The 15,208-nt window shown below is 42.4% G+C and overlaps 1 protein-coding gene across 3 annotated transcripts in view; it reads left to right on the forward strand.

The window, feature by feature from the left end:
• The window catches only part of frmd3 (FERM domain containing 3), a 218,879-nt gene that overhangs the window by 118,951 nt on the left and 84,720 nt on the right, over positions 1-15,208 (forward strand). For all 3 annotated transcript variants that reach the window (XM_043712851.2, XM_043712861.2, XM_087993336.1), the window contains one exon: positions 5,557-5,644. In XM_043712851.2, coding sequence (XP_043568786.1) covers positions 5,557-5,644 — 88 coding nt within the window. The remainder of the gene's footprint in view (positions 1-5,556; positions 5,645-15,208) is intronic.

Below are 15,208 nucleotides of genomic sequence, written 5' to 3' on the forward strand. Positions count from 1 at the left end.
AGAAGTGATTGCTGAGCATAAGAGGTATCGTTAGTAAGTTTGCAGATGACACCAAAATTGGAGGTGTAGTGGACAACGAAGAAGATTACCTCAGATTACAATGGGATCTTGACCAGGTGGGCCAATGGGAAGAGGAATGGCAGATGGAGTTTAATTTAGACAAATGCGAGGTGCTGCATTTTGGGAAAGCAAATCTTAGCAGGACTAATACACTTAATGCTAAGGTCCTAGAGAGTGTTGCTGAACAAAGAGACCTGGAGTGCAAGTTCATAGCTCCTAGAAAGTAGAGTCACAGGTAGATAGGATCGTGAAGAAGGCGTTTGGTATTGGTCAGAATACTGAGTACAGGAGTCGGGAGGTCATGTTGTGGCTGTAAAGGACATTGGTTAGGCCACTTTTGGAATATTGCATGCAGTTGTAGTCTCCTTCCTAGGAAGGATGTTGTGAAACTTGAAAGGGTTCAGAAAAGATTTACAAGCATGTTGCCAGGGTTGGAGGATTTGAGCTATAGGGAGAGGTTGAATAGGCTGGGACTGTTTTCCTTGGAACATTGGAGGCCGAGGGGTCACCTTATTGAGGTTTATAAAATCATAAGGGGCATGGATAGTTGTAAATAGACAAAGTCTTTTCCCTGGGTTGGGGGAGTCCAGAACTAGAGGGCATAGGTTTAGGGTGAGAGGAGCAAGATATAAAAGAGACTGAAGGGGCAAGATTTTCACTCAGAGGATGGTACATATATGGAATGAGCTGCCAGAGGAAGTTGCGGCGTCTAGTACAATTGCAACATTTAAAAGGCATCTGGATGAGTATTTGTATAGGAAAGGTTTGGAGAGATATGGGCAGGGTGCTAGATTGGGTTGGGATCTTTGGTCGGCATGGACGAGTTGGACCAAAATGTCTATTTTCGTGCTTTATATCTCTATGACTCTAATTTTCAAAATTTGTTTGGGGGCAGATGTTCACAGGTAAATGGACCGCTGGAAAATGAGCCTTCAAAAATGAAATAAAGTGAGTCCAGAGATGGTATATTCCTATAATGGTGAGTGGAAAGGCTGGTAGGTTTAGGGAATGCTGGATCACTAGAGAAATTGAGGTTTTGGTTAAGAAAAGGAAAGAAGCATATGTCAAGTATAGACAGCAGAGATTGAGTGAATCCTTGGAGTATAAAGTCAGTAGGAGTATTCTTAAGAGGGAAGTCAGGAAGGCAAAAAGGGGACATGAGATGGTTTTGGCAAACAGGGTTAAAGAGAATCCAAAGGGATTCCATAAATACATTAAGGACAAAAAAGTAACTAGGGAGAGAATAGGGCCCCTCAAAGACCAACAAGGCAGCCTATGTGTGGGACAACAGGAGATAGGGGAGATACTAAACAAATATTTTGCATCAGTGTTTGCTGTGGAGAAAGACATGGAAGATATAGAATACGGGGAAATAGTTAGTGACATCTTGAAAAATGTCCACATTGCAGAGGCGGAGGTGCTGGATGTCTTGAAAAGAATAAGGTGGATAAATCCCCAGGACCTGATCAGGTTTACCCTAGAACTCTGTGGGAAGTGAGGGAAGCAATTGCTGGGCCTCTTGCTGAGATATTTGTATCGTCGATAGTCACACGTGAGATGCTGGAAGATTGAAGTTGGCTAATGTGGTGCCATTATTTAAGAAAAGTGGTAAGGAAAAGCCAAAGAGCTATAGACTGGTGAGCCTGATGTGGGTGGAGGGCAAGTTGTTGGAGGGAATCCTGAGGGACAGGATTTACAAGGCAAAGATTGATTAGGGATAGTCAACATGGCTTTGTGCATTGGAAATCATGTCTCACAAACTTGAATGAGGTTTTTGAAGAAGTAACAAAGAGAATTGATGAGGCCAAAGCAGTGGGTGTGATCTATATGTATTTTAGTAAGGCGTTCGACAAGGGTCCGCATGGTAGACTGGTTCGCAAGGTTAGATCTCATGGAATACAGGGAGAACTAACCATTTGGATACAGAACTGGCTCGAAGATAGAAGACAGAGAATGGTGGTGGAGAGTTGCCTTTCAGACTGGGAAGTCTGTGATTGGTAGTGTGCCACAAGGATCGATGCTGGGTCATTGATTTTTTTTGTTATTTATGTAAATGAGTTGGATGTGAACATAGCAGGTATAGTTAGTAAGTTTGCAGATGACATCAAAATTGGAGATGTACTGGACAGTGAAGAATGTTGCCTCAGAGTGCAACAGTACCTTGATCAGATGAGCCAGATGGGTTGAGGAGTGGCAGATGGAGTTTAATTAGATAAATGTGAGGTGTTGCATTTTGGGAAAGACAAATCAGAGCCAGACCTATGCACTGAATGGTAAGGTACTGGGGAGTGTTGCTGAATAAAAAGACCTTGGAGTGCAGGTTCATAGTTCCTTGAAAGTGGAGTCACAGTTTGATATGATTGTGAAATAGGTGTTTGGTATGCTTTCCTTTATTGGTCAGAGCATCGAGTATAGGAGTTGGGAGGTCATGTTGCGGCTGTACAGGTCATTGGTTAGGCCACTTTTGGAATATTGTGTGCATTTCTAGTCTCCCTCCTATAGGAAGAAGACCATAATTGCACACAATTTTCCAAAAGTGGCCTAACCAATGTTGTGAAAAGGTTCAGAAAAGATTTACAAGCATGTTGCCAGGGTTGGAGAACTTGAGCTATAGAGGGAGGCTGAATAGGCTGGGGCTGCTTTCCCTGGAGCAGTGGAGACTGAGGGGTGACTTTATAGAGGTTTATAAAATCATGAGGGGCATGGATAGAGTAAATTGACAAGGTATTTTCCCTGGGGTGGGGGAATCCAGAACTAGAGGGCATAGGTTTAGGGTGAGAGGGAAAAAACTTAAAAGGGACCTAAGGGTCAACTTTTTCATGCAAAGGGTGGTGTGTGTGCGGAATGAGCTGCTGGAGGAAGTGGCATTTAAAAAGTCATCTGGGATGGGTATATGAATAGTAAGTGTTTGAAGAGATATGGGCCAAGTACTAGCAAATGGGACTAGATTAGGTTAGGATATCTGGTCAACATGGACGATATGGACTGAAGGGTCAGTTTCCATGCTGTACATCTCTATGACTCTGTGACTATTTGAAGCTTTACCTGTATGCAATGGTCCCACACTAAATGATAAGACGCTAGGCTACATTTGGTATCGGGTAAAGAGTAGCAGTGACTTAGAGAGGGATAGACCTAAAACATCACAGCATAGGAACAGGCCGTTCAGTGCACTATGTCTGTGCCAACCATGATGCCATTCTGAAGTAATCCCATGTGCCTTCACATGGTCCATATCCATCTTTTCCTGCCAGTTCATGCATCTGTCTAACTGCCTGTTAACCATTGTCAACATATTTGCTTCTACCTCATCCCCTGGCAGTGCATTGCTGACACCTATCACACTCTGTGTAAAAAAAAAAGTTGTCTTGTACATCTCCTTTAAACTTACCCCCTCTCACTGTAAAACTGTGCCCAGCAATATTTGACACTTCCACCCTGGGAAAAAGACTCTTCACCCTATCCATGCCTCTCATTTTATATATTTCTGTCAGGATGCAAGAAGGGATGTGGCTAAGTATAGTTAAGCTGTGTGGTTTAGTGCTTAAACAGCAATAGATGTAGAAAGTGCAGTTGTACTTGAATGAACTATTAGTTGTGTCACCACACTGCCCTAAGAACCATGGTTTATGGTTGCTCTCCCACTAAGTGCATGGTGAAGGTCAATTCTTGACTGTAAACAATTGACTGGATACGTGGCTAAACTTCAAACATGGCACGATCATCAGTGATCCTGGAATATCTTGGCAGTAGTGAATGCTTTTGCCTATGGCGAGTGGGAAAATCAACCTAACATCAGGCGAGTGAGGTGTTATAGCGACAATGTATCTTGTTATTGAGGTGAGTTTGGGAGATAGCATAAGAAAACTCAATAGGCCTTATAGAAAGAACCATGATGAAAATTACACAGCAGATTTCTGGTAAGTTTCAGCCCATTATAATTGGACAAAATCAGGGGATGACTCACAGTGCACACAATAGGGAGCTCCAGATATCACCCATGAGACTTTCAGAAACAAATGCAAGCAGCGATGCTCTCATGAAAGAATTCCAACAGGATATAGATGAAAACGATCACTGAAGTAGAATTGGAAGAGGTCCAGGCTTTAAAGAAAGCCAGAAGTAAAAATGTGTTGAAGAGCCTAAACAGTTGTTAAAGCACATTAAGAAAACACACATGAACTGAACCAAAAACAGCTAAACCTTTACTTAGAATACAGCGTGTAAAACCGGAAGCTTCAAAATTCAAGTTCTTATGGAACAAAACAGAAATGAGGAATACGATTAATCAGTAGTTAATCTGCAACAAATCTTACCTGTCGTGCATTCGGACAAACAAATTCTGGAACAATAACTGCAGTCTGTGGAAGAAAGATTTGTTAACATGAACTGGACTGATAGTCATTATCACTGATGATTGGGCACCTCCAGACAAAATTACTATCATAATTCTGGGTTTATCAGAAAATTACTTGTATGCTGGAGAGACTCATAGACTTACTTGTTATTATACATCATTAAACTTTCATTTTGGAAGGAAAAAAAAATACGTATGTGTACCCTTGCCTTGAAAAATGTTCACTTTTAAGGAATCCATATGGTTTGAGTATACAATATTGCAACAGTGCCTAGCAGTCAGTCTGCTTTGCATTTGCAAGCTGTATAGATGGAAATCAGTTGATTTGTTGTAATTTCTGCTTTGTAACAGGCAATCTGTTTTACCATTTTATATAAATTAACCCAGGAAGTTAATCAATCCTTGAAGGATGTTTGATTATAAGACTGTTATCATTAATGTGTCAATAGGAGCTATGCAAATGCAAGTCATTCTTGGAACAGTGACTATATTTAAAAAATGTCATTGGCTGCAAAGCACTTTGGAACTTCCTCAGAAAATATTCTATAAAAATGCATGCTCTTTCTTTAAAATAAACAACGAACTGTGGATACTAGGAATGTGAAACTGCTGGAGAAACTCAGTAGGTCTTGCAGCACTTGTGAAAGAGAAAGCAGAGTTGTGAAGGGTCACTGCACTCTGTTTTGTTAACTCTGCTTTGTCTCCACAAATTCTGCAAGACCTGCTGAGTTTCTCCAGCAGTTTCACATTCCTAATATCCACAGTTTTTTGCTTTATTTTAAAGAAAGAGCAGGCATATTTATAGAATATTTCCGTGGGAAGTTCCAAAGTGCTTTACAGCCAATGGTGTATTTTTTTTAGAATTTGCCAGAATTTGTGGAGACAAAGCAGAGTTAACATTTTGAGTGCAGTGACACTTCTTCAGAACTCTGCTTTCTCTTTCACAAATACTACAAGTTCTATTGAGTTTCTCCAGCGATTGCGGTTTTTGGTTTCAGCTTTTTCTTTGTTTGCTTCTTCTTCGAGATGAGATTTTAATTTCAATGACCCTTAGCTCTTTTTCAGTTAATCCACATGAATGGTTTTTGAATTTACATTAATGCTCGAATAATTAAGGATCAATTTAATTATCCTTTTAGGGGACAGACAGCAGCTGTTGCGGAACTGAATCTGCTGCAGAAAGCTCATACTTTAGAAACCTATGGTGTTGATCCCCATCCATGCAAGGTAACAAGAAACTGTTTATCTGCATTTGAATTATAGATTTCACTTTTGATTTCCTTTTAGTATCAAGACATATATCGTGAAAACATTATCAAAATAGAAATAAAAGGAAAAACTGGACAAATACTGAAAATCTGAAATAAAGGAAAGCATGCAAGTGTAAGATAGCCTAACATTAACATTATATCAGAATCCATTCTATTTTTGTCATTTATATAAATGATTTGGATGTGAATATAGGAGACATAGTCAGTAGGTTTGCAGATGACACCAAAATAGGTGGTGCAGTGGACAGTGAAGATTATCTTAGAGTACAATGGAACCTTGATCAGATGGGTCAATGGTCCAAGGAGTGGCAGATGGAGTTCAGATAAATGTGAGGTGTTACATTTTAGTGAGACAACCAGGGTAGGACTTATATAGTTAATGGTAAGGCCTTGGTGAGTGTTGCCAAACAAAGAGACCAAAGGGTGCAGGTGCTAAGTTCCTTAAAAGTGGAGTCGCAGTAGACAGGGTGGTGAAGAAGGCGTTTGGAGTGCTTGCCTTCATCGGTCAGAACATTGAGTATCAGAATTGGGCTATTATGTTGCGGCTGTACAGGACATTGGGAAGCCACTTCCAGAATACGCAAGGGTACAGAAAATATTTGCAAGGATATTGCTGGGAATGGAGGATTTCAGTTATAAGGAGAGACTGAATAGGCTGGGGCTTTTTTGCAGAGCATCGGAGGCTGAGAGATCATCTTATAGAGGTTTATAAAGTCGTGAGGGGCATGAATAGGGTGAATAGCAAAGATCTTTTTTCTAGGGTGGGAGTCCAAAACTAGAGGACATAGGTATAAGGTTAGAGGGGTAAGATTTAAAAACACCTGAGGGGTAACTTTTTCATGCAGAGGGTAGTGCGTAACAGAACGAACTGCCACAGGAAGTGGTGGAGGTGGGTACAATTACAACATTTAAAAAGGTATCTGGATGGATCTATGAAGAGGAAGGAATTAGAGGAATATGGGCAAATGCTGGCAAATGGACCTACGTCAGATTGGGATATCTGGTTGGTCCATGGGTATAATCCTCCAACTCTAATATGACATGTCTCACTTAAAATTTCAGTCGTCTTGTCGTCTTCAAATAAAACTGAGCCACTATTGAATTCCAATATCTGCGTTAATTTGATTTCTTCTTTAACTATGAATTATTACTGCTTTTAGTTTAGTAATTTACTCTCGTAAATCAAGTATTGCTGGAAAGTTATCTCAATGTAATTGTACAAATTATCCCTGCTAAGATCATTTTTGTCCTCATGAGAAAGTCTTTTATATTTTTAAAATGCTTTTGGTATTTCAAAACAAATTATTAAACAAATTGGCTCACTAAATGACTGATTATAGCTGCTGTAGTCATACTTCGCAGACTTAAAATAGAATACATAAGTCAAATTCTTATTATTCACAAAAATGCTGGAAATGCTCAGCAGGTCAGGCAGGGTCTGTGGAGAAAGAGATAGTTAATGGGCAAAATCTTTTAGGGTGCTGAATGACATGGTCTGTGGAAAGAAACATGGCAGAATTGTGTAAGAGATCTGATGAGGTCTATCTCGACATTGGGAGCATCTCATTGCATCTTTTTACTAACATCTTGGGGTCAAGTAAAGATTCATAGTAGGCAGCAGCAAGTTGCCTATTAACAAGGGTTATTGCTTGTTAATGACTTTATTAATTGTACATCTCACCTTATTAATATGCTGCTTTTTATCCTACCACCCAAAACAAGCAAACTAGTCACTGAGAATGTTTGAAATGGAAGTCAGAGTGGGTACTTTGCTTCAGTTCATCCCCTGATTGAGGAGATTCCTTGTAACCTGGCGACAGCATCTCTGGACACAATCTCCAGGCACCAGCTGCACACATTTCTCGTCCAGGGATAGTAGCATCTAGTAATTGCCAGCTTCTTAGAATCCTCATGGCACATCTCCAATCCACTTGCAAAATGCTAAGGAAATTGAGAGCTGCACTGGCAGCTTGCATTAAAAGGCTGTTGCAGTGACACTTTGGCAACGGGGACAGGGTGCCAGCTCATGGATTAGACGAGGCCACATTTCAGGACTGCTTGCTTACTGTCCTAGAACTCGCCTCGTTTAGGATGTAACTGCATGCTTGCAGAATTCCTGCTTTACCTTGCTTATAGTGCTTATTAACAATGTTGCACCCAGGCATCTTCCTATGACAGTCAGTTTTCTCAGTCAAGGAAGCTTACATCTTGCTATATGACAGTGTGCGATGTAAATTTCACACCTGCTCCATGTGTGAGCAGCTGACGTGGCAAACACAGTGCATGTGCAGCAAGCAGGCAGCCATGTCATAAGAATTTCTCCTTACTGAAATCCATGGAGGCACTTGTCTGTCAGGATTCCCAACATAGAAAGCCAAGGGCAATGTCCAGAGGATTGACCATGTTCAGGTTTCCAGTTTGTGTTCTCTGTTTGGAGAACCTCTGTATCCAGAAAGTGGGCTGTTGCAGCCAATCTGATGAGGAGGGAAGGTTGAGGAGCTAAAGTTGTCAGAGAGAAATCCAACTGTCAGGGTTCTGAACACGCCTTGTCCAGGGTTGTCCAGCTATGTCTGTCAAGATGCACAGCTGGTCTGTTGGGACTGAGAGCAAGGGGTTCTGCTGGAACCTGTGTGTGGGGATTGGGAGCTCCAGGCTGTGGAGAAAGGTGTGGTGATGATTCTGAAGGTGTGCCATGCTAAAGCATGAATTGGAATGGCGTAAAGAAGGAGGGTGTTTGTCTGTGGTTAGGAGCACGCTAGCTTCAAGGAGGGGATCAGTGTATGACCACACTTGAAGGGACCTGGGATTGAGTAAAGTCTGAGAAGTTAATAGGAAGGCTACCAAGAAGGTGATCTGGATGTATGAGGCCTCACTAATACTTAGAGGTGGAAACTAGAAACTATGTCCAAAATGAATTTACTGTCACCTTCCATCATGCTGCAAATCAAAAGTACAAATGGGAAAGAAAATGACTGTGACCACAGCCGAGGTGAATGTGTGTCTCAACTTGCGAATGAGGCGATGCAAGGCCTGTCAATGTGATGCCCTTTAGAGGGCAAGAAATTTATACTCAGACCTAAGCTCAGTACAGGATATAGACCTGTGGCTCTCTAATTCCTACCCATCCCAAAGCAATGTCTCACTGTGTGCAAGGAGAAAATGGGGACTGCAGATGCTGGAGATCAGAGTCAAAGTGTGTGGTGCTGGAAAAGCACAGCAGGTCAGGCAGCATCCAAGGAGCAGGAGATTTGACATTTTAGGCATAAGCCCTCCACCAGGGATGAGGCTTGTGTGTCAGGTCTGAAAGATAAATGGGGGGGGGGGGGGGGGGGGGTGGTGGGGTTGGGGCATCAGGTAGTGGTTTGGTGGTGGAGGAGGACCACGACCTGCATATACTTGACAGAGTGGGAAGGGGAGTTGAAGTGTTCACCCATGGGGTGGTGGGGTTGGTGGGTGCGGGTGTCCCAGAGATTTTTTCTGTAATGATCCGCAAGAAGGCGTCCTGTCTCCCCGATGTAGAAGAGACCACACCAGGTGTAACAGGTGCAGTAGATGACATTGGTAGAGGTACAGGTAAATTTCTGATGAATGTGGAAGGATCCCTTGGGGTGTTGGATTGAGGTGAGAGGAGTGGTGCGGGTGCAGGTTTTGCACTTCCTGAAGTGGCAGGGAAAGGTGCCAGGAGTGGGGTGTAGATTGGTGGGGGGTGTGGACCTGACGAAGGGAGTCACGCAGGGAATGGTCTTTTCGGAACGCTGATAGGGGTGGGGAGGGAAATAAATCCCTGGTGGTGCTGTACACCTCCCTGCCCCACATATTGCTAACCACTTTATTTAACACCAAGTTTTTCACAAAGAGGCCAGGGAAAGAATAGGGTTGTTTGATCAAGAGGGACAATGTGCAAACAGAACCCGTTGCCCTTTCTAATATTTATTCACATTGTTTACATATGCCACAGCATGCTCTCAACAGTAGACATCGATCCATGGTCCCCAGCTTCGGTCAAAAGCATACTGCACAGTTGTGTCCTGCATTTCTGATTGCTGCATCTCTTCCTCCCGTGCATTTGGACAAAGTCCCTGATTTCTGACACCACAGGATCCCCTCCTGCCTGGGCTGACCATGTGCCTGGCCTTTGGCAGCCTCTACATGTCAGAGGTCAGGTGCATTTCTTTCTCAGCCAGCTGCAGAGTGACTGCAGTGAGGTTCTCACCAGTTTTTGTTCTATATGTTCTAAACCTGATGTTTCCACTGAGTTGTCTGTATCTGAGCTTGTGGGGTATGTCAGAGGCACTTTTGCTGATGCTTCCTCTCATTTCTCTGAATCCTCTTCCTTGGACGTCGAGGAGGTGCCTTCCAGCAGAACAGGCCATTTCTCTGTGTGGTCTTACTCCAAGTCACAAGAAAGGTGGCATGGTGGCACAGTGGTTAGCACTGCTGCCTCACAGCACCAGAGACCTGGGTTCAATTCCCACCTCAGGCGACTGACTGACTGTGTGGAGTTTGCACATTCTCCCCCTGTCTGCGTGCATTTCCTCCGGGTGGTCCGGTTTCCTCCCACAGTCCAAAAATGTGCAGGTTAGGTGAATTGGCCATGCCAAATTGGCTGTAGTGTTAGGTGAAGGGGTAAATGTAGGGGAATGGGTCTGGGTGGGTTGCGCTTCGGCGGGTTGGTATGGACTTGTTGGGCTGAAGGGCCTGTTTCCACACTGTAAGTAATCTAATCTAAAGAGAAGGCGTCACAGCCAATTGTTAGAATCAGTGTGTTATGAATGACACTAACAGCTGGGTTGCTTTGAGAGACCCGGTGCAGTGAAAAGTGGTACTTACTCAGTTGGCAGGACATCGATATTTTAACATTACAAGGAGTGATCCATTACCTTCACTGATGTGAACTGGGATTTTGTCCTCATAGTAGGTGAGATGCCTGATGTCAGGCTCCCCTGCACCTACCCTGACGTTTAGCGTCTGTTATGGGCTGTTTTCTCCTGGAGTGAGAGAGCAGGTAGGATAGAGTGAGTGGGTGATAGAGAGATGTGGGTGCCATGGCTATTCGTGCTGTTACAGGTAGTCAAAATTGAATTGAATTTATTGCCACGTGTGCCAAGGCACAGTGAAAAACTTTGTCTTACGAGCATTACATGCAGATCACATAGTTAAATAGCAGGGATAGTAAGTAATAGGTAAACAGCGGTAAAAACAAAAACACAGGTACAGACGAATGTTAAGAGTTTGTGAGTCCTTTCAGTATTCTAACAGCAGTAGGGTAGGAACTGTTATGAAACTGGCTGGTGTTTGTGTTCAGGCTTCTGTACTTTCTCCTCGATGGTAGAGGTTGTAGAAAAACATTGCCAGGGTGAGATGGATCTTTGAGAATGCTGGCGGCCTTTCTGTGACCGCGGGCCTGGTAGATTGATTCTATAGATGGGAGGTTGGCCTTTGTGATTGTCCGGGTGAGATATGCTGAAGTGATGAGTATGCAATTTAGAGTGAATTCAGGGTTAGTGATGTGGGTAGTTGTGGGGGAATGAGATTGAGTGAGGGAAGATGTTGTGTGCAGTAGTGAGAGTGGCAGGATGTGAGCCTTGATGGATGGTAAGTGCACTAGAGCAGAGAGAATGAGCGTGAGGTAGCTGACAGGAGAATGTACACTTAACCTCGTGCAGTGGAAAACATATTGCAGCACTGCTGGCTGTTGTTCTGGACCATGCATATGGCACTGGACCTGAGTGACAACCTTGGAGCAAATTGCCAGGATCTCCTTATGTGGTCTCCTTGCCATTCCTCCTCTGGACCGCCTTGTCCATCAGGACCTCCAAGTGCCTGTCAGTAAATCATGTTGCAATTTTACCCTTCACAGGCTTCTTTGGAAAGACTGTCCCAATTTCAAAATGCCAGTGCTCGTTTCGTACACAGCAAGCATCTAAATATAGTATGGGTTCCAGTTATGCTGGACCTGTCATGGATATATGGTGAATGGAAAGTTGTTTCTGGAATGGTGAGTGGTAGGATGGGTCTAGAATTGGGTGAGAAGGTGTGGGTGGAGTGGATAATTAATGAGGCAAATTCAGTAAAATACGGCAAGAGATCGTGCTGGTTTCATGGAGAGGAGAGAATCCCTCTGAAACTCAATGAAGCTGACTGTTGGCCAAAAACATTAAGATCCAACCCAACAATCTCTGCATTTAGATGCATGGCAATTGACCTGAAACATTAAATCTGTTTTACTCTCTTAGCAGATGCTGTTGCACTTGAAGAATATTTGCAGCAGTTTTTGTTTTCTATTTCCAGCTTCTGTTGTATTTTGTTTCTATGATTCCATTGGTTAGGTCGATGATGTATACAAATAAGCCTTTGATATCATAGAATTTTCTGAAGTGATGGAGGTTTATCTTTAATTCTCCCTTAGTGGTGAAGGTGCTTTTTAAATTGCTGTCATGTTCTAGCCTGAATTGACAACCATTGCTGTGGCTGCTGTCTGTGCATGGCATTAACAAATGAGGGGATCTTCATGTTCAGGATAAAAGGAGGACAGAAATTTGTGATAAGAGGGAAAAGATTGGTGACTAAACTTTTGCTACTTCTGAGGACTTTTTTGTCGACATTACCACTTTTTACACTTAATGGAACTGTTCCAGTCTTGCTGAATCTGCCAAGTTGCTGCTCATTATCTTCAAAGATCTCCTAATGATTGCCAAACTCCATGAAAATCTTGGGAGGTCAGAAGGTGAGCTCTTTTCCAGTTCCCTAATGTCTAGTTCAAAAATAAGGGTGGCATGGTAGCACAGTGGTTAGCACTGCTGCCTCACAATGACTGGGATCCAGGTTTGATTCCAATCTTAGGTGACTGTCTGTGTGAAGTTTACATGTTCTCCATGTATCTGCATGGGTTTCTGCCGGGGGCTCTGGTTTCCTCCCACTGTTCAAAGATGTACAGGTTAGGTGGATTGGCCATGGTAAATGTAGGATTACAGTACAGGGTGGGGGGCTGTGTCTGGGTGGATGCTGTTTGGAGGGTCAGTGCTGACATAGTGGCAGAACGGCCTCTTTCCCTGCGGTAGAGATTCTCAGCTTCTAAAGTGTCTGCAAACTGCCTGCTTAATGAGTAGCAAATTAACCTGTTCATTGTTCTATGCTTTGGAAAATCATTAGAGTCAGGAATAGAGGTGGTAGACATCCTTGCAGGTTGCAGCTGCTATTTTACCCTTGTTTATTGCTTCTGTTCTGTTCTGTTCCATTTGCTGCAGATATATTTAGAAAAAAGAAATTCTACTTGCCAGATGTTGTTGTATTATTGCATAGACCCCAGAACAAGACACACAGTGTAGCTTTAAGATAGTTAGATGGCATCACAACATATGATGATCTATAACAGAGGACATCTTCAGAAGCAGTCGTCTTCTTGGAGTTATTGTATAATTGCATGCAGATTATGTGTAAGTCTTAGGTGTTATTAACAGTGTAATAGTTAATGTTGTCAATAAATTTCAAGATATTTGTCTCAACAGTCTTATGGTACATATTAGTCTTAAAGAGAACAATCTGACTAAATCATACTGGCAGTGGTGTTTTACCCAGAAACCACATCACCAGAGTAGTGGAAAAGACATTTGCTGTGTTCAAAAATTAAACATCAATGATTAAGTTAAATATAAATAAAGCTGATGTCATATGCGAACTGAATTTTGCTAAATATTAACAACAAAATTTGACAGTGCAGAGAAATTTCTTTGACCATTAACTTAACTTCATAATAGTTTGGATTGTATCAACATTAGTGAGCATTAGTAAATGTGATACATGAAAGGGAAGTGAATCATAGCTACATATCAAGAATAAAAGAATGACGAAAGAAAGATTATGATCAACCTAGGATAGTAGTGGGAAGTAATCCCACATTTACCATGGCCAATCCACCTAACCTGTACATCTTTGAACAGTGGGAGGAAACCAGAGCCCCCGGCAGAAACCCATGCAGATACATGGAGAACATGTAAACTCCACACAGACAGTCACCTAAGATTGGAATCAAACCTGGATCCCAGTCATTGTGCGTGGAGTCTGGGGAAATAGGGAAAGCACTAAATGAATATTTTTCCTCAGAATTCACTCTAAAAAGACAGTGTTATCAAGGAGATTACTGAGATATAGGCTACAAGACGAGACAAGATTGAAGTTCACAAGGCGGAGGTGTTAGCAATTCTGGAGAGTGTGAAAATAAATAAGACCCCTGGGCTGGATGGGATTTAGCCTCTGGGAAGCCAAGGAGGAGATTGCATAGTCTTTTGCTTTGATCTTTATGTCGGCATTGTCTACAGGAATATTGCCAAACGACTGGAGGATTGCAAATGGTGCCCCCTTGTTCAAAAAAATGAGTAGAAACAACCCTGGTAATTATAGGCCAGTGAGCCTTATTTTGGTTGTGGGTAAAGTGTTGGAAAATGTTATACGAGATAGGATTTATAATCATCTAGAAAGGAATAAGTTGATTAAGGATAGTCAACACAGCTTTGTGAAGAGTAGGTCATGCCTCACAAACCTATTGAGTTCTTTGAGATGGTCTTCAAACAGGTGGATGAGAGTAAAGTGATTGATGTGGTGTATATGGATTTCAGTAAGGCATTTGATAAGTTTTCCCACGGTAGGCTACTGCACAAAATACAGAGGCATGTGATTGAGGATGATTTAATGGTTTGGATCAGAAATTGGCTAGCTGGAAGAAGACAAGAGCGTGGCAGTTGATGGGAAATATTCATGCTGGAGTTCAGTTACCAGTGGTGTACTGCAAGAATCTATTTTGGGGCCACTGCTGTTTGTCATTTTTATAAATGACCTAGATGAGGGCCTGGAATGATGGGTTAGTAAATTTGCAGATGACACTAAGATTGATGGAGTTGTGGATAGTGCTGAAGGATGTTGCAGATTACAGAGGGACAAAGATACATTGCAGAGCTCGGCTGAGAGGTGGCAAATGAAGTTTAATGAGTAAAAGTGTATGGTGATTCACTTTGGAAGGAGTAACAGGAATAAAGAATACTGGGTTAATGGTAAGAATTTTGGTCGTGTAGAAGAGCAGAGAGATCTCTGTGTCCATGTCCCTGAAAGTTGTCATGCAGATTGATAGTGTTGTTAAGAGGGCATACGGTGTGTTAGCTTTTATTGGTAGAGGAATTGAATTTCAAAGCTGCGAGGTCATGCTGCAGTTGTACAAAACTCTGCTGCGGCCATATTTGGAGTATTGTGTATAGTTCTGTTCACTGCATTATAGATTGGATGTGGAAGCTTTGGAAGGGGCTCAGAGGAGATTTACTGGGCAATAGCCAGTAAGGAAAGGCTGAGGGACATGAGGCTGTTTTCGTTAGAGAGAAGAAGGTTGAGAGGTGACTTAATTGAGACATATAAGATAATCAGAGGGTTAGATAGGGTAGACAGTGACAGCCTTTTTCCTCAGGCGGTGATGGCTAGCACAAGGGGACATTGTTATAAATTGAGGGATGATAGGTATAGGACAGATGTCAGA

This window comes from Chiloscyllium plagiosum, unplaced genomic scaffold, assembly GCF_037043375.1.
Source record: "Chiloscyllium plagiosum isolate Xiang-an unplaced genomic scaffold, Cpla_swu_hap1 HiC_scaffold_2, whole genome shotgun sequence".
NCBI classification, from domain to species: Eukaryota; Metazoa; Chordata; class Chondrichthyes; order Orectolobiformes; family Hemiscylliidae; genus Chiloscyllium; species Chiloscyllium plagiosum.